This window comes from Centropristis striata, chromosome 2 (assembly GCF_030273125.1).
Source record: "Centropristis striata isolate RG_2023a ecotype Rhode Island chromosome 2, C.striata_1.0, whole genome shotgun sequence".
NCBI classification, from domain to species: Eukaryota; Metazoa; Chordata; class Actinopteri; order Perciformes; family Serranidae; genus Centropristis; species Centropristis striata.
Window position 1 is genome coordinate 41,922,856 of NC_081518.1, and position 19,643 is coordinate 41,942,498.

Genomic DNA, 19,643 nt, shown 5'->3' on the forward strand with positions numbered 1-19,643 from the left:
CATCCTCAGTTGATCAGATCATGTGATTTTACCCCTTTAAGATCATCACTTCTTTGACAATTTGCCACATTCATAGGCATCAAATAAGAACCCAGCAAAGAAGAGCTAGAGGGAGATTGTTTAGTTATCAGTTTAGTTTATCAGTGTTTTATTGTTGACACTAATATTGGTAATACTCTAAGGTGTCTACATAAGAGTGACATGAGCGTGTCATAAACATAACATGGGATGTGTCATGACACTTTTAAGTAACATTAATGCTCATGATACTTGTCATGTCATGTTTCTGACAGGCTTGTGTGACTCTTATGTAGACACCTTCAAAATAAAGTGTTACCATATCTTGCTTAAGTCACAAAGGCATGTTCAAAAAAATCATTCAAAAGTCATTTATTTCTCTTAAGTTACATCATTTACACACAGTGTTATTACTATGCCAATAGCCATCCCTTGTTACATAATTTTTGAGTGGAATGGTCACTAAATGTCATATGTTACACTTTTGGTGAAGTTTTCTGCAAAACCTGAAAAAATGAGTTAGGCGATTATTTTAACAGGGTGACGATATTCACAGCAAAAAGAACAAGTCAGTCTACTGGACTTTTATTTTGAAAGTCGCGACAGGGACAAGTCGTTACCGTGCTGTGACTCTTGACTCTGGCATCTCCACGTTAAGTCGCTACCGACACTCCACGAACAGCGGACCAGTGTCAGTCCTGCTCCGGTAGGGAGACCTCACAGAGCCGCGGACTGATAGAAACTAGCCTAGTATCGGCTCCGGCAAGATTTCCTCTGGGGGAAAAGGGAAAAACTGGACGCAGAGGGCAAAGAAACTGGCAAATATATATATATTTTTTACGAGTGGTCGCGGTCTTAAAGAGCCGCGTTCGCTGCAGCTCCGACATTGCTCTGACGTTAATGTTGCTGCTGAAGGAGTCGGTCAAGTGCGGAGAACTTTTGGCTTTTTATTTTGTCGTTGTTTTATACTTTGCAACTTTCTCAGGGTATATTAAACTGCACTCCAATAGGCATTGCCACGACAGGGGTTAATAATAATAATCCACTGGTTTTGAATATGTTCGCAGTAAATGATTTACTAAAAAGCATTTTTGTGGTAGATCCACTTTGCTGATAGTAGGCCAGGCAGGTCTTTTGTAAAGTGCACGTTCAAGGTGACGCCTTTGATGTTAATTTAATGAGGCACGCGCTCCAGTGGGTAACTCCCACTCGAGATAACAGTACATTAGGAAAGGTGAGGCGGTCTGTCAACGCTGTGCACACTTGAAGGAGGAAGCTGGACTCATGAGTGAAGACCACTTCTGTATGGAGGGTCTGGTTTTAGTGCGGCTCTGACTCTAAATCTGGAGTGAAGCTCTTTTCCAAGATGCACGTGCACTGCTGAGGACTGTTGTAGCATTCTTGTCGGGGAAAACTTCACAACAGTTTTTCTTTGAGGTTTTTTTTGCATGCATTTTTTGCATTTTGCACGCATGAACTAGCAATACTGCGAGTTAAACTAGTCAAAAACACCGTTTTTAACCGAGCCACACCATGGCCTCCTCCGCGCGGAACAGCTGCTTCTTGTTGCTCTGGAGACGGACGTTCCTCGCGCTGTGGCTGTGCGCGCTGGTGGCGCGTGGAGCAGAAGATGACAGCCCCTTCAACTCAGAGGTAAAAAAACACACAGCAGGCTAATTACTGATGAGACTGGCTAAGTCATGATTGTAACTTACTAACCAGGAGCTACACATGTTTACGACTAGTTAATATCATTTAATACATTTTAACTGGTTTTCTTTCAAAAATGGCCAAAAGGCATTGGGTAAAAAAGCGTTTTGATTCCACCAAAACAGGCATTCACTGCAGGACCGGTTCTAGGCAGCATATATGAGGGGGCATCATGTGGACACATCATGCTCCAGCACTTTTTTTTTTCTGTGCTTATAGTAAGGATGCTTTCTTCATTGAAAGGGGTCTATGTGTCCAACCCCAACCTGGAAAAGTGGATTCAGCCTCTACCTTCAGACCTTCAGACTAAGCTCCTGCTGGTTTAGCTCTTAAGGTCACTGAGGCACGCAACCCCCTGACCACAATAAGGTGGCAACCCCTCAGGGGGGGAAACTGAAAAATAAAAATAAAATAAAACATCCTTCATCCAGATTTCAAACAACAATCATGTATCTTGTGACCCTTTTTCGGCGGATTTTTCAGATACTGCAGATACTTTTGTCAAATTGTAATGTATATTTATTTTGTGAGTATATTAAAATGTGCTTTCTCAACTTCTAAAATTTTGATTTGAGGGAGGAAGACATTTATTTAAGGCCCCAGCGTAGAGTGATTTGATTCACTGTCGAAAAGAGTACCATTTTACATGATTTTTCAAATGAGATAAATGAAAATATACGCATAGGTGTGCTATTCAAATGGTATTCCTTTGGTAAGCAATAAACGGTGTCAAGTATTTACATATAGTTGTGTAATACTATATTATATACACTCACTGGGCACTTTATTATGTACAGTCTGTGCAACTGATTATCATCCCAAATATCTAATCATTCAATCTTATGGCAGCAACTCAGTCCATTTATGTATGTAGACATGGTCAAGATGACCTGCTGAAGTTCAAAACGAGTATCAGAATGGGGAAGAAAGGTGATTTAAGTGACTTTGAAGGTGGCATGGTTGTTGGTGCCAGACTAGCAGAAACTGCTGATCTACTGGGATCTCACACATAACCATCTCAAGTGTTTACAGACAATGTTACGAAAAAGAGTTCAGTGGAAAATGGGCAGACTGGTTCGAGAGAGAAAGGCAACAGAAACTCAAAAAACAACATGTAGAAGACCATCTCTGAGTGCACAACACAACAGTAGCAAAAGACCACACCGCCACTTTATTATTTTATTATTAGGTACACCAAAGTGTCTGGTGAGTGTATATATTTATAGCTGCATGGTCATTTCTGTGTGTCTCATTTTAATCAGCTGAGATGAAGGCAGGGAATGTACCTGTAACAGATTTAAACATAATCTAGCCAATCAGAATTCATAAGGACCATCTAGTCCCCAACATCTGGTTTATGATATTAGTATTGATTACATGATGATTATATTAACCTTTACACAATCATATTCATCGGGTTAGCAACAGGATTAACAGACAGGTGTACAGTCTACAAAAACCTTTGGACCATGCACATCTTAAAGGTCTTCTCTCCCCAAAGAACCTTTTTTCTCCTCATCCCTCTTTCACATTTTAAGGCATGTTTTAGTTCAGTTTTTTTTGGGGTAGTCTAGTAATTATTTGACCATTACATACACAAAAGCAAGCTCATCCCACTTGTACTGATCATCACTCCAGGAGCCGTTGTTGAGGGAACTATTTGTAGTCAAACTTGTTTCTTTAAGTAATCATTGGAGCAGAACCAACAAGACCCAACTCATTTCTCCTAAAGGATATCCAGTGGTATGTCTTTATGGGCTCGCTATTTTTTGCAATGCACTTAGTAAGCATCAACATGTGCCAGAGTAACAAGTTGGAACTTAAACCTGCACTTCTTGCATTCCTGTTTTTGCCAGTCCAGCAGCTATCTAGCATACGTGTTTGTTTTGGGAAACAATGTAAGAGATGCAAACAAGTTGACTTTATGCCTAAAAGAGCGATTAGTGGTGTAGCTGTTGTTTGTTGTTTGACAGAGAGACAGACTGACAGACAGACAGAGAGAGAGACCGCTCCGTCATTAGAGGTGAGCTCGCATTACCAAACTCAGTGACCTGGGGGAGTCTGCCTGTCAGCCAGGTTACGAAATATTCTGATGGGGTGTTTTGTGTATGTGTATGTCCAGGCGTCTGCTCATCATGTGGTTTACTGAGGCAAGCAATAGAAAGTTTACACAATGTGTAGACAGATGAGAAATTCAGAAGTACTTGTTGCTAAATCTTTGTTGTGTTTGTATGCTGAAATAGTATTAATTGCATTACCCATGTCGTCTGCTTAACATTGGGAATGCTCACATCTCTGAAAGTAAAGTGCATCTTGGTCACAGAGTTCCTTGAGAAGTCGTGCTGTGTGTTCGATGATCTGCGCTAATCTCCATAACCTGCCCACTAATCTTTATGGAAAGGGTGACCCCGGCTTTTATGAAGTCACTGGTGGTCTTTGTGGGTGAACATTTGTTTTTACTCACAACACCTATAAAAAGGGTTTTTATGTGTGAAAGGAAAATATGCTCCAGTTTCTTTGGTCAGGAGTCGGCATAGTACATACTGTATTGTTTACTGTCTTAACCCTTTGATGCACAACATGGGTCTAAAGTGACCCGACTGAGTTTTTATATTCTATATCTTTGCAATAAATTAATTTCATCATTCAGTATTCCAGGTTTTCCTCAATTAACTTGTTTTTTGATCATCATACATCCTATTTTTTTGTTTCCATTTCTTACTTTTTCAATAAAAAGCCCTTAAACGCTTCTAATGCACAAGATCATTTTCGACCCATGTGTGTAAACTTGATGTAATAATACAAAAACAATTTTTCTTCATAAAGTATGAAGGGAAAAATGGATATAATGATCTGTTGTAATATATAAAAAAAGATATTATAACACACAGTCAGCATGTTGTGCATCAAAGGGTTAAAAAGAGGTAAAGGATGACATAGAGTCAGAAGAGTAATGACATAACATGTTAAAAGGATGCCTTCTTTGGTTTGGGTCAAAGTTGCCTGTATCTGCTAGGGACGTTTCTATCAATGTATCAATAATTTCCCTGAAGTTCAAACTGCAGTTTCACCTTAGACTAATCAACTAGTCTAAAAGTAAGAAAATACTCATAAAACAATAAAAATTGAGGAACAATTTAATGTATGATGTTGTATATTGTCTGAAAAATGATTGTGTATATTATAATAGTTGTTTGAAATCGTAAATCACTTTTTTCAATAATCAAATCGTATTTTAAATGTAGCTAAAATCAATACGTGGCCAGAATCTGCTTCGCTGGAGCGGCTCAGGTCAGAAATGCGCCTCCTGAACCTGCTGTGTGATCTAATAATTGTTGAAATACCAGCAAGTACTGTGGTGTATAAAGAGTCATGGTTTGGCATCTCTTATACCATTATTATCTTATTATGCAAGTTTAATTTATAGAGCTAGCAGGCGTTTACCCACCTTTTTGATTCATAGCACGCCAGGTCGCTAACTTTAGTCTGTAGCATACATGCTAGCTGACTACCTAGCTAGTAAGCTACTTTTATTGTGCAGACGCTATTTCAGAAAGAGGACTCTGGGCAGGCGAAGGCAGGGAGAACGCAATGCAGTCTGTAGTAACTGTAAAACAAACCCTGACTGTGTTGAAACTACAGTATACACCTACTCTCAAGGTTTATTCACAGACTGAAACACATTGTCTAAAGTTCAATCTGATCCTCATTCTTCAGATGTAGTTTCAATCCATGTGTTCAGCATTTGGCCCAAGACCTCTACTCCTACTCTGTCTGGACAAAAAGGATGACGTGGGAGGGTAGAAGAGTGAAGCAGAAGAGATGAATTAGGAGTGTAACAAGAATCTGAGAAATTTTGATTGAAAAAAAAGTCACAGTAACGACCAAGAAAAACCTGCGGTGGCATTATTTATACAAATAGTGAAAGGAATACAAAGATGGAGAGAGAAAGTTGACGGTGATGGTGACGGTCAGTCTCAGCTGTGCAGCATGTGATGGCTGAATGTGACAGCTGTTCTCTCACTGGAACACACACACACACACACACACACACAGTTCACAGGCACACTGGGCCTGGGACTCCAAGGCATCTCAGGAAATACAATGAAGCCTCTTGTCTGATGAGAGAGAGCTGTGAGAGAGAACTTGCGAATAGGAGAGAAAGCGGATGGGAGAGGACAGAAAGAAACATGGAGGTGATAAGACAGGCTGCATAGAGAGAATGCAAAAAGTGTGCAGCAGCAATTTGTAGCTAAAGCAGAGCAGCGAGGAGAGTGGTAATCAGTGACTTATTGCTGCACATAACTCGAAAACTTCCTCAATCTGTATCCTCATTGTATCCGTGTAATCTGCAGCGTGCTGTCTCTTCACATTCCAGCCGCTTCCCCCGTGCTGCACTGTGATTGGCTATCGCCGTGTACACAAGGACTGGATCTCTGAGCGTGTATTACAAAGATTGTTTCTGTTTAGGTTTTGGATATTGCTGTCCTTGCATTATATGTCTATATGTATATGGGTCAATGACATATAAGGATTGGCTAGATGTCAAATGGTGTAACCACAAAAAAATGATAAATATTACATACTTCATCCACCTACATTGTATTTTATATTATTTTTATATATTAGTGGACTTAAACCTAAAATTACTTCATTTTAAAAAGCTTATTTTTAAAACCATTTCTACCATTTTACACATTTTCATCAATATTGAGCAAAACATATTCAAAATACAACCATTTTTTTCTAAAGTTTTGACAAATTATGTAAAATTTGTTATATACCGTAGTGTTGCAATGTAAACGTTGTATTTTTTTTTTTTCTAATTTTAGTTCACATTTACTTTCCTGTATATAATCAGATTTTTATGGGAAGAAAATTACTGGTTACACCAACTGACACTGGGTTAGATCACGTCATTGACCCATATGTTATACGCAGAAAAATATGCATGCCGTTTTTACTCCACGTGTGCTTTATTACATTTTTTTTTGTGATCAATTATTTTTATTTTCAAAAGAGAAGAGCATGAAACAAGTCAAATACAGTAATACAACAAGTAGTATTCACTTCCCTTTACCCATCCACCCCTCCCAGGTTAGCGACCTCCCCCCTCCCTCGATATCCCAAAAAGATCTTCTACATTACATACAGCATACATCACATAGTACATAAGTCATATCAATGTCCTATATGCCAAAGTAAGTGCATGAAAATAAACAAAAAATTACATATATTTCAAGTAAAGATATCTTTCTCAACTCAGTAAATCTTTAACCATTGCCACTGCAGAGGTCCAGGTTTGGATTGTTTTCTGACTAGCTCCATGCATTTTTGCCACAGACAACTCCATATAGAGTATGCTCAAAAAAATTATTGTAACCACTGGGTGCGTGAGTGTGTGGGGGGGCTTCGAGCGCAAGGCTAGCATTTTCTTAGCTGCAGTCAGCCCCGCTAATAGAGTGCGGGTCCGAGCAGATGACAGATTCAAAGATGAGGTGTCATTTAGAAGTAGTATTTTTTTTTTTTTACATTTTGTCTTTATTTAGAATCACATTTCAATATCACATTACAACAGTCATCACCGTTTTGATAATAGACACTGTGATCCATATTTTCAGATTTTTATAAACAAACAAACGAACGAACAGAACTTGGGGGTGTTTCCATCTACAGTAAGTAGTAAAAAACAGATTAAAACATTTTTTAAAAAGAAAGTTACACAATATTAAACAAAAGAAGGGCGTTTCGGGGCGATGTACAATCTCCACTTCTCCCAGATTTCCTCAAATTTGGCTTTTTGAAGCCTCAGAGAGAAAGTGATTCTTTCCATTACAAAAATTTCATAGATGATGTCATACCACTCGTCTATAGATGGGCTGTCTGGCTTAAGACATTTCCTTGTTATGGCTTTTTTAGCAGCTATAGAAGTAGTATTTTAGGAGAACATGGTATGTCTACCTCCAATAGGCCTGCTTTATTCAATGTTTTAAATAGAACAAATGAAATTCTCCTCCTCCTCTTCATCTGTGTCTCTTTCTTCCTCACTACTCCATTTACTTATCCATCCTCTCGGTAGGACTTTGGGGGGTAAGAGATGGCAGCAGACCAAGCCTTAGGAATAAAAGCTCTGTTAGTATCTTGGCTGACATTGTGGTGGACACACACTCACACTCAAACACGCACACACTCCTGGCAGGTTTTACAACTCCTTGTATATTGCTGGGTCTGGTTTTGGCAGGTAAGCTCAAGGACTCTTTGAAAGACCATTTAATAGACGAGGCCAAACGTACACGCGCACCCACACACACACACCAGCTCCAGCCGATCCCTCCTGTTGTCTAAGACTTGTTTTGTATTCAGCCCAGCTGATGAGAGAAGGTGAGCGGCCAGACTGAAGTACTTTAGTGTTTTAGACGATGGGTGTGAGGGGTGGCGGGGGTTCATATGCCTCCATACGTCTTCTCAACAGCACTGCAGCTCTTCCCTTGTCCCAGACTACAGTGTGTTGTTGTGATAATTTTTGGGGGTCGCCAAATCATTTTGGAAGTCAGCTCTGTCTCCACTGTGTTAAAGTGTTCATGGGTTAATGTGTTTTAGTCTTTTTGGTCATTTGATGTCTTCTTTTGGTCATTTTGTGTTTGTTTTTTTTAGTCATTTTGTGTCCTTTTCTGGTCATTTTGTGTCTTATTTGGTCATTTTGTGTCTTTTCTGGTAATTTTGTGTCTTTTTTTGGTAATTTTGTGGTCAATTTATGTCTTTTGCTAATTTTGTTTCCTTTTTTTGGTAATTTTGTGTCTTTTTTTTGGTAATTTTGTGTCTTTTTTTGGTAATTTTGTGTCTTTTTTGTCATTTTGGGTCTTTTTTTGTCATTTTGGGTCATTTTTGGTCAATTTGTGACTTTTTGTGGTCATTTTTTGTCATTTTATGGTCATTTTGAGTCCTTTTTTGCTTAGTTTGATGTATTTTTTTGGTCATTTTGTGTCTTTTTTTTGATGATTTTGTGGTCATTTTGATTCTTTTTGGGGTAATTTTTTTGTCTTTTCTGACAAATCCCAAAGTAGCAAGTTGTTACTTTCCAGGGAGTCTCTGGCTTGAAGCTGACTGTTACAGACTCAGGAGGTCAGAATGGACCTTTAAACTTATAGCAAAGGACTTAGATCAAAAGTAACAATAAAATATGAAAAAAATACATATAAATGCTGGTTTGGAAGGGAGGCAGAGTGTGTGAGCAACATGGTCTCATAGAAATCAGTGAAATAGCCACGGATTTCGCTTAACTCAAAATCCGTGGAATAGCCACGGAATCACTCAAATTTCCGTGAAACTGACACGGATTTCGCTTCAATGCAAGTTAATGCCAGTCATATCCCGTGGCTATTCCAACATACAAAGTGATTATGTACATTCACTGAGTGAAGATTTAGAAAATAAAACATATATTTCTCGCTAGAAATGTGATCAAAATCCATTTTTATGCAGAAACTAAGTCAAAATATTGATTTTTCACTAAAAATGAGAGAACTGTCCGCCATGTTTTTTGTTCTGACCGCCGGGACCTTGAAAGTCACGTGACTTGGAACAAACCAATAGGAACAAATATCCATGGAATAGCCACGGGATATGACTGTCTTTAACTTGCATTGTAGCGAAATCCGTGTCAGTTTCACGGAAATTTGAGCGATTCCGTGGCTATTCCACGGATTTTGAGTTAAGCGAAATCCGTGGCTATTCCACGGATTCCTGTGAGACCAGGTTGGTGTGAGACAACATCAGATTCCTGGGTATGCACAAAGATTCACACCACAAGGAGTCTAACATCAGCGGACATGAAGGCATTTCCCTTTTTCATCAAGCACTATCACTGCAGCAGTGTGTAGATGCTGATCACAGCGGAGTGGGGAAAGTAAGGTAGCTGGAATGTGAAAGACGCATGTTGACTGAAGATTACACAGGACACAAGCTTAGGTTTTTCTTTAAATCACTTTTATTGGAATTCTAAAGGGAATTGCAATATTACTCCGATGTTGCTCCCACAGAGTCTGTTGTGGTCGGATGACTTTTAGTGGGTGCATTACAGCAAGTGCTTTGTTTTTATCCCCGGGCAGTATGAAATATGAACAGCATTAGCTGACATGAAGCGACAATCAATATTGCTCATTACTAATCAGCTCTTTAAAGATTTTGTGTCTTCTGTGGACATGTTTTTTGTCATTTAGTAAATTCATTTATTTTCTTCAACCCCATCTAGTGGAATTTAACCGAGCAGAATTACCATTTTGCTCAAAAAACTGTCAGATTTTTGTGGGTTGGTTGAATGTGTATGCAGCTGCTGTGATGAAATCAAAGTCCTTGGTAAGAGGCAGTCTGAGTCTTTGATAATGAACAATGAACCATCATAGCTTAGCAAATGTAACCAGGCGCAGTCGGCCTGTCAAGCTTTGCATTTATCCACATGCTAGTGGGGTAGTTAGGGAGACAATTTGCATCTAAAGACTTGAAGATGAAGAGTAAAAAAAAAAAAACATTAAACAAGAAAAGCACTAAACAGACTCGTGATCTGATAGCTGTACTTTCTAAGTGTATATTTTTGGCACCTATTTTTTAGGTAGCTACAGCAAATGAAAGTTGTCATTTCAGTCGGCAAAATCAGTAGCTGGCTGAAAATGAGAAGCCTGCTTTTGTTTGCCTCCTTGTAAAATCAAAGACCTGTTGTTAAGGAGGGTCAATTCCGGCCCAAGGCCCAGGGGGGGACCATGCAAAGCCCAATTTGGAAAATTTGGTCCCCTCTCCACAATTCCCAACAGCTGGCCTGCCCATTGTTTAACTTTATTGAAATTTAGATTGGTATATATGCCACAGTTGTTACTTTTAACTGAAATATGTTCCACGAGAAATCGGACAAGTAGCACAGCAACCATGTGGGGCGGGGCTTATCAGGCAGTGGTTTGTGTTGGATTATTGCTGGTAGTGGTATTATGGCACATAGAAGTCAAAGCACAAGGATCAGTTTCATTTGATTTGATTTGATCTGAACAGGCAAGAAAAGACAGATAGTGCAAGTGTTTAAAGACAGATACAATCCTCTTGCTCTTGCTTAAATCAAAACAACGAACACATATCATCTTAGTGATTGGCACATCGTCCGTGCTGCTTTAATAATAATAATAATAATAATAATAATAATAATAATAATAATAATGCATTTTATTTATAGGCGCCTTTCAGGACTCTCAAGGTCACCTTACAATAAACAATTAAAAACAAAACAATAATAATAAAACAGCAATGGCAGTAATAATAAACAACAATGAAACAATTACAGATTAGAACAATAAAAACAACAATGACAGCAATAATAAACAACACTGAAAAAGTGTTTAGCTGACTAGGAAGCCACAGAATGGTCTTCCAGCAACGCCTATCCACTTGTTGTGCTAACCTCAATGCATGGTTCTGAATGCGTGTTTCTAACATTTACATTTACATTTAGTCATTTAGCAGACGCTTTTATCCAAAGCGACTTACAGGAAGAGTAAAAGCAAACAATCAAAGTATAGTGCAATAATAATTAGTGCATCAATAAGTGCTAATGACAATTATTTGAGGAGTAGAATTATCGTGTGGTGCTAATAGAGAAGATGCTCTCTGAAGAGCTGAAGGTCTTCAGGAGTTTTTTAAAGGTAGAGAGGGACGCCCCTAACAGCTAAAAGTTACCAGGTGCACTGCAAAAAAGCCAACTTGTATATTTTGGCCTAAAACAGTGATTTAATTTGGTACAACTTGGAAATATAAATTACAGACATTTAGGGCAATAATGTAAGTTAGCACAACAAAGGAAGCCAGTTGTCTGCTCAAAAACAAGTTGGTGAGTTGTTGTTACTTATATCTTTAAGTTGGGGTTCACAACAAGGGACAATAGTTCTGATAACTCTTATTTCTTTGTTGTGAAATTCGGTCATTAGCGAAAGCTAGCGGCTAACTGATGCTAGCGGCTATGGGATGCTGGCAGCTAACTGATGCTAGCGGCGCTGCTTGTTACAGCTACAAGAGTAGCCATCAGAGTATCAATGCTAACTCAAAATTGTGGTCGCAACATTAGACTTAAACTTAGAATATTTAGTTTAATTATCCAACTTAAAATTAAGTTTGTTGCCTTGAAATTTTGAGTTCACCCAACTTTTCTTTTTTTGCAGTGTGGAACTCATGCTTGTAAACTTTGGTTACATACATTACATGTATCAGTCTACATACTCATCCCTAGCCTCCGTACTGTGAAGTAGAAATACATGAGCCGTTAAAGCCCAAAAACATAATTTGTACCGTTTTTAAGATGAAAAGAATGTTTTGTGAACCCTAGCACCTGTTTCCCTTGCCAATGTGTGTGTGTGTGTGTGAGAGAGAGAGAGGGTATTTAGATAGTGTTTCAGGAAGTGCATGTTTGTTTTGGAGAGTATGTGTGTGTATGTAATTGTGTGTCTGAAGCTTCCTTATCTGAAGGCAGAGGTGGGTCAGGGTCACATCCAGTTCAGCATCCTCTACATCTCTTCCTGCTCCTACACACTCACTCACACCGCTGATGTCACCGCTGCCAGGAAAGGAAAGGTGAAGATGCGACAGTCAGAGGGAGCGAAAACAGCGTAGAGAATATATTTTACAGCTCTACATCGACAGAAGAAAATAACGGGGTTAAATAAAGTGGAATTAAGATAAAATAAGATAACACTTTAATGTTCCTTGGGGTGAAATTAGGTGTTACAGCAGCATAAAAAGAAACAGTGGGTAGAAGAACAGGAGTCAGCAATATAAAAATGGGAAAAACTATACATTAATCAAAATTACATTAAATCTACATACACATACAAACAAACACCCATATACATATACTACTAATTAATGTTCAGTAATGAGAAATATGTGCTGACTCAAAACTGACTCACATATATCATAATACTGTAGCTAAATTGACAAGCAGTAGCTTAAGTCAGTAGTTCTCAAACTTTTTGAGTCGCGACCCCTAATTTAACATGCATGTTGTCCGCGACCCTCGCTCACTGAACAGAATCTCACATGCACAGTTCAGATCACCCAAAAAAGAAACAAAATGACCAAAAAAAGGAAACAAAATGACCAAAAAGACACAAAATTACCAAAAAAGACACAAATTGACCACAAAATGATCAAAAAAAGACACAAAAAAAGACACAAAATGACCAAAAAAAGACATTAAGTGACCAAAAAGACTAAAACACATTAACACATGAACACTTTAACACAGTGGAGACAGAGCTGACTTCCGAAATGATTTTGCGACCCCCAGAAATCATCTCGCGACCCCAATTGGGGATATTTAAATCAAAAGGATGCAAATAGAAAAGAGGCATACGATTTTTATTTAATTTTTATTTAATAAATTAATGACATTGATGTGTTTTTTATTTGAAATTTGATTTTGCATGTCTGCACTATTTAGTTATATATTGTATGTTTATAAGCGTTGCTGGTTCCATATTTAATGTTAAAGCAAAACATGTTTGGTATGTATTAAAAGGTTTATTTGTTCAATGTTGGCCCGCGATTTTATTCAAGTTTTAAATTTTGGCCCATTGTGTATTTGAGTTTGACACCCCTGCTATAGGATATCCTTTCAAAAGCAGCTACTTTCCCTAAACATAAAGGAATGTTAATAACAAGAATAATGATAGAGCAATGCTAAAGCAATGGATGTAAAAAGTTCAGCACACAGCAGCCCGCCTTTATAAATGTGTTTGGTGAAATAAAGATGAAACAGGTTTTAAAGGTTGAGCTCCTCGGGGCAGGTGCTCCACAGCCTGAGGGCTCAAACACTTTCAGTTTCCACCTTTGACCTCCCAGTGGCCAGTGGATGCACGATAGAGACACGAAGGCTCAGGTAGAGGATTTTTTCCTCACTGCACTGCACCTTCGAGTCAGTTGAATTCATTACAGATTGAATTTGAAGAAATGTTTGGAATGGAGTTCATTCAAATTTAAAAAATATTTTTCTTATGAATGTTTCCTTGCCTTAGGTGAAAATAACACGACCAGAGAGTAGTAAAGCTAAAGAACAAACATCTTTCACGGACACAACCAGCTCAGTTAAACACATCAGCTGCTTTTATTATTAACATTTTATGTTGTTTCATTGCATTTTGATGGCAAATCAGCTCACTATACAACTTAATTACACGTTTTTTTTGCTGCTATCAGAAGAACTTTACACGTCTGATATAAAACTTTGGTGCTACTTGAACAAAGCAAGGTTATTATAGTTAACGAAAACTAACGAAATAACGAAAACTAGAATTGAAAAAACATTTTAACTGAAATAAAAATAAAAACGAAAGTTTTTAAAAAACAATAACTAACTGAAACTGTATTTTGTGGTTACAAAACTAACTAAAACTAACTAAAATTATAGTGAAAATGTCCTTAGTTTTCGTCTTTGTCAATTTTTTTCATACGTAAACCTTTTTGGTTGATATGAAATCTATTTCATCTATCTGGTTTTATGACTTAATAAACTTATTGGGGCCGAGATGGATAAGACAAAGAAAATAAAGGAAACATTTATTGTGACCTTATTGAATCTGGCACCCAACAAATACCCCATTACAAAAAACTAAAACTAAAAAAAAAAATGAAAAAAACTAAACTAAAACTAAGAATTTTCCAAAAAATAAAACTAATCAAAACTAGCAAACTCACTCTAAAAACGAACTAAAACTAACTGAATTTGAAAACAAAAATTGACAACGAAATTAAAACTTAAATGAATGAAAAATCAAAAGGCCATGTTTTTAAAGGGTGACAGCAGTCATCTACTACTTTTATTGATCACAAAGGATGAGAAGCCATCAGGATGCAACAGCCTCAGCTCAGCAACTGACAGTGATTGATCGGTGGAGGCATTATGCGTTCACTCCATAAACATAAATCAGGTCTAAATGTAACGGAAAGAAACATGCGGGCAAAATAAAATATTCAGATTGAAGTCATATTGAGGTTACCAGCTGGGCTGGTGTTTTAATGTCAGTGGCTCTGTGTTGATCATGTCCCTGCCTCTCATCAGTGGGTGATTTCAAAGAGGAGCACCGGTCCACACCTTTGCCTTTTATTACACACAGTCATATTGTAGCTGTGTGGACAGAGCAGGATATTCAAGCAGAGAGAAAACAGAGTAAATCAAAGGTCTGGGAGACCCTTTGTAATTTGTTTTCATTGGACTGTGGGGACATTTTGTTTGTGTAAGACACACAGAGCACATAAACTTTTGTGTCTGTGTGGGGTTACCACCTCCTCTATCCAGTTTGGAAGGTAGTACATATATGTGACCAGAGCACTTGTTATATACAGTATTTAAGGCTACGTTTACATGATGACAGTCTGAACAGAAGACGCAAAAGTGGCGTCTCGTCTTCACTTTTTATTCCGCGTTTAGACGAGCGTTTTCGGGAGGAAATCTGCTGCATACGGTGACGCAAAAGTGTGTGAAATTCGATTGTATGCAGCCAGGCGGCATCACTTAAAGAGATAAGAGCATCTTTGGGCATGTGGAAGTTTTCACGCGACACATTTTCATCAGCTACTCCTTCCACAAAGTTCTCCACCATCACTAGATCTCCCAGGTAGTCCAGATCCTTCTCTGTTCACTAATACTATCTGTACATATCCTGTACATTTGGTGGAAAGACTCCTGTGAGTTTATTAGAGCTGCCAGAGCAGCTTGAAGGTCCCACGCATGGAAATAATCCACATGTTTGTTTATTTTCCTGTACTGGAGCATGTATGTGACGTAAACACATACGTGACGTGAGCAGATCAGATCAGAGTTTTGTGTCTTGTCAGTGTAGACGACACGCTACGGAGGAGAGGATTACACTTTTCCACTTTGGAGGGTGGTTTCAGATTTTTGCGTTTTTAAGCCCCCAAAACGCCGTCACAGTCTAAACGAAAGGCACTTCCGATAAAATATTTTGTCGTTTTTACCCGCAAGCGTCCTCGTGTAAACGGGGCCGAAGATTCAAAATATGTGTGTTTTGTATGTGCGCGTGTGAGAAAGAGAAAGAGATTGTTTTTATGGCTTTTAAGGAGTGGATAAGTAAATATAGATTATCAAGTTGGCGTTGTGAAAGATGGGTGTAAACCTGAGACACTCACACAGCTACATGCATGAGCACACACACACATTCAGACACACACCCTTTTACATTCCCTGCACCACCGTGGGGAGTGTGTCCCTGTGCAGGCGTATCTAGTATCTGTGCTTGCCTGTGTGTGCTTGCGTGTGATATCAGGTTTCTACATAACAGGTGGGATAGACTTTGCGTCATCTGTGATTGGGTCAAATATCCATTTCCTCCCTCCAGTCTGTCATTAACCCCCACCTCCACCCCAGCCCTCCCAGTTTGCTCCCAGATAAAGTCTGCTCCACAGACCCCAGACACCCAGGTCTTAAACCAAAGTCCTCCCTCCCTGCTGAGTACCAAATCTCTGTCATGTCATCATGTTACAGAAGCTGAAGCTGAGAAGGAGACACACTTTGTGGTTTCTACTAGGGCTGGGCGATATGGCCCTAAAAGAATATCACAATGTTTCAGGCTATTTTTGCGATAACGAGTATTCTTCACGATATTACGAAATACTTAAAAAGATATAGAAAATGTTTTTTTTTAGTCTGTATAAATAAATAAAAATCTCAAATGTAGTGTGAAATGCAAATCTCAACAGTTGCCAAATACAAAAAATTTACTCTTGACTCTTGAGTATGAGCAAATAATAAAAATAACCATTTAGGGGTTCCGGGGGCATATTTTAATGACATTTTGTAAAGGAGAATAAAAGTTCTTGTATGTTTTATTTAAGGCATCTTATTTTCACAGTCTTCTTGTAAGTTCTGTGGTGGATTATGTTAACACACCATGCTCTTATTTTGAAACCTGCATGTGTTTAGCAACAGAGAGTAAGTAGCTTTTTGTGATTAAAACAACTTTAATTGTTAGTTAATATTAGCCTTACGCCACTACATCAAGAAGTAGGAATGTTGCCAATATCATGATATGCATCTTTTTTAACCCTAAAAATATCACGATATTTCAGGCTATTTTTGCGATAACGATTATTTTTCACGATATTACGAAATACTTAAAAAGATATAGCAAATGTTTTTTTTTAGTCTGTATAAATAAATAAAAATCTAAAATGTAGTGTGAAGTACAAATCTCAACAGTTGCCAAATACAAAAACGCTGACTCTTGAGTATGAGCAAATAATAAAAAATAACCATTTAGGGGTTCCGGGGGCATATTTTAATGACATTTTGTAAAGGAGAATAAAGGTTCTTGTATGTTTTATTTAAGGCATCTTATTTTGACGGTCTTCTTGTAAGTTCTGTGGTGGATTATGTTAACACACCATGCTCTTATTTTGAAACCTGCATGTGTTTAGCGACAGGGAGTAAGTAGCTTTTTGTGATTAAAACAACTTTAATTGTTAGCCTTGCGCCACTACATCAAGAAGTAGGAATGTTGCCAATATCATGATATGCATCTTTTTTAACCCTAAAAAAAATATACCGATATTATCGTGAACGATACGATATGGCACACCCCTAGTATCTACTGCTTGTGGCAACAATGCTCTCAGCTGCAAAAGCTCCTCCAAAAAACTACAAATTGCCCATATGCTCATAAACCAGCCCAAAAAGTTATTTTCTTTTGTCATATTTCACTTCTTGATTATATAGAAAGAGTCTTGTTTCTGAGATCCTATCATGTCTGTCTAGAGTAAGCCGCTGGGCTTAAAGGCTTATTGTGGACACATTCTGTCTTAGTTTAAATTTAAATTTTTTGATGTTGTCAGCTTCAGTAATATACATTTAATGAGCTTCGATTCAAGTGAGTCAGCATCACATTATACAAATAGATGTTTCCTGTTCCTTGTGTCTCCAGGCCTGGCTGAGGATGTACGGCTACCTGCCCCAGGCCAGCAGACAGATGTCGACCATGCGATCAGCTCAGATTCTGTCCAATGCAATCGGAGACATGCAGCGGTTCTACGGCCTGGAGGTCACTGGACAGATGGACCCTCAAACCATCAGGTTAGCAGGGCTTCACTGTGATGTTTTTGTACATTTAGGCTCACACACTCCTAAAAAAAATACGGACAAGCCCCTAAAACACTTATTTCTTAGTTTCTTTTGTTCAGACAAGGGTAAGTAGGAGATGTTTTTACCTGACATGTTTCGACTGACAACTTCAGTCTTCTTCAGAGGTCCTCTGAAGAAGACTGAAGTTGTCAGTCGAAACATGTCAGGTAAAAACATCTCCTACTTACCCTTGTCTGAACAAAAGAAACTAAGAAATAATATTCAGAAGTAGACAAAATGAAATTGCTGGAAACCCTAAAACACTGTCCTGAAACCCATTTTGGGCCCCAAGCTTTAGGTAAATTGATGCTTTACAACTACTCTGCCATTGTATGACCGTCAGTCATCTCAATACTTCATGCATCTTGCTAGCTTGCCAGTATTTTCCACCCCTGAATCTTTCTTTAGTACATTGGTGTGGGATGCCCTCGAACGTTGGCCACCTCAGAATCAGTTTGTTGGCTAGGAGCTTTCAAAGTTTGGCAATGACTGGCCAAATCAAAGCCCTTGAAATGTTTTTTTTAATAGGATGATTTAGCCTAGAATTAGAAAAAATAGACTCATAACCAGGATAGGGTTTTCCTGTCGAATCCCCAGTAACTGCTTTTGAGCAAAGTGCGAGTTCTCCCCAGTTGCTCTAGAGGAGCAGGATCAGTAGTCAGGCAGCTCACAGGTAAACTCTAAATTAAACAACAAAAGAAGTACACACACTTCAAGGGGAGGAAGTCAGAGTTTACATCATGCTCTTTTAGTTGATCTTTCCTGTCAACACACAAACACACACCCACACACACATTTCTTGCCTGCTTCTGACTTCTTTCAACTCCTTCAGTGCGATGAAGAGACCTCGATGCGGTGTGCCTGACAAGTTTGGAGGCCAGATCAAAACCAACGTGCGGCGGAAACGATATGCCCTCACCGGACATAAATGGAACAAGAGCCACCTCACCTACAGGTATCAAAAAGACTGTTTGTAGAGAAATATCTACCCTGCCAAGCACACACACAAAGTTAGACATAATGTAAGTTGGGATAGGGTTCTTTTGCTGCTTATGAAGCCACAAAGGGATTTTTTTTACTTGAAAACTCACATGGGAAACATGGAACTGGCCTTTGTAAGATTATCTTCCCCTCTTTGTTCTCATAGTATCCAGAACTACACTCCAAAGATTGGAGAGTATAACTCATACGAAGCCATCCGTCGGGCGTTTAAAATCTGGGAGAAGGTGACCCCGCTGACCTTTGACGAAATTCCCTACCAAGAGATCAAATATGGACGCCGCAAGGAGCCTGACATCATGATCTTCTTCGCTTCGGGTTTCCATGGAGACAGCTCTCCTTTTGATGGGGAGGGTGGCTTCCTAGCTCACGCCTACTTCCCTGGACCTGGAATGGGAGGGGACACACACTTTGACTCAGATGAACCATGGACCATAGGAAACCAGAACGTACAAGGTAAACAGTTACTGTCAGTGTAATGCAGAATTATATTGTCTGTATTGGGGAAAAGGAAAATAATAGAAAACATAAATAACAATGGGAAAGATAATGATGTTCCACACATACTAATATGCAACAAAAACCTCTCAAGGAGACTCTAGGGACTAAAAAACAACAACAACAACAACAATAATGTCATAAATGGTTTCAAGTGGGTGAATGGTAGACAGGTAGACCTAAAAGCATAGCGGCTGTGGCTCAGTTGGCAGAGTGGGCGCCCACTGATCGGAAGGCCGGTGGTTCGATCCCT

At 38.7% G+C, this 19,643-nt stretch overlaps 1 protein-coding gene across 1 annotated transcript in view; it reads left to right on the top strand.

Annotated features, from left to right (window-relative positions):
- The first annotated feature begins 683 nt into the window (after positions 1-683).
- mmp15b (matrix metallopeptidase 15b) overlaps positions 684-19,643 on the top strand; it is a 41,783-nt gene continuing 22,823 nt past the window's right edge. The window contains exons 1-4 of the mRNA XM_059351519.1: positions 684-1,671; positions 17,697-17,845; positions 18,726-18,848; positions 19,041-19,348. Coding sequence (XP_059207502.1) covers positions 1,552-1,671; positions 17,697-17,845; positions 18,726-18,848; positions 19,041-19,348 — 700 coding nt within the window. The 5' untranslated portion in view covers positions 684-1,551. The remainder of the gene's footprint in view (positions 1,672-17,696; positions 17,846-18,725; positions 18,849-19,040; positions 19,349-19,643) is intronic.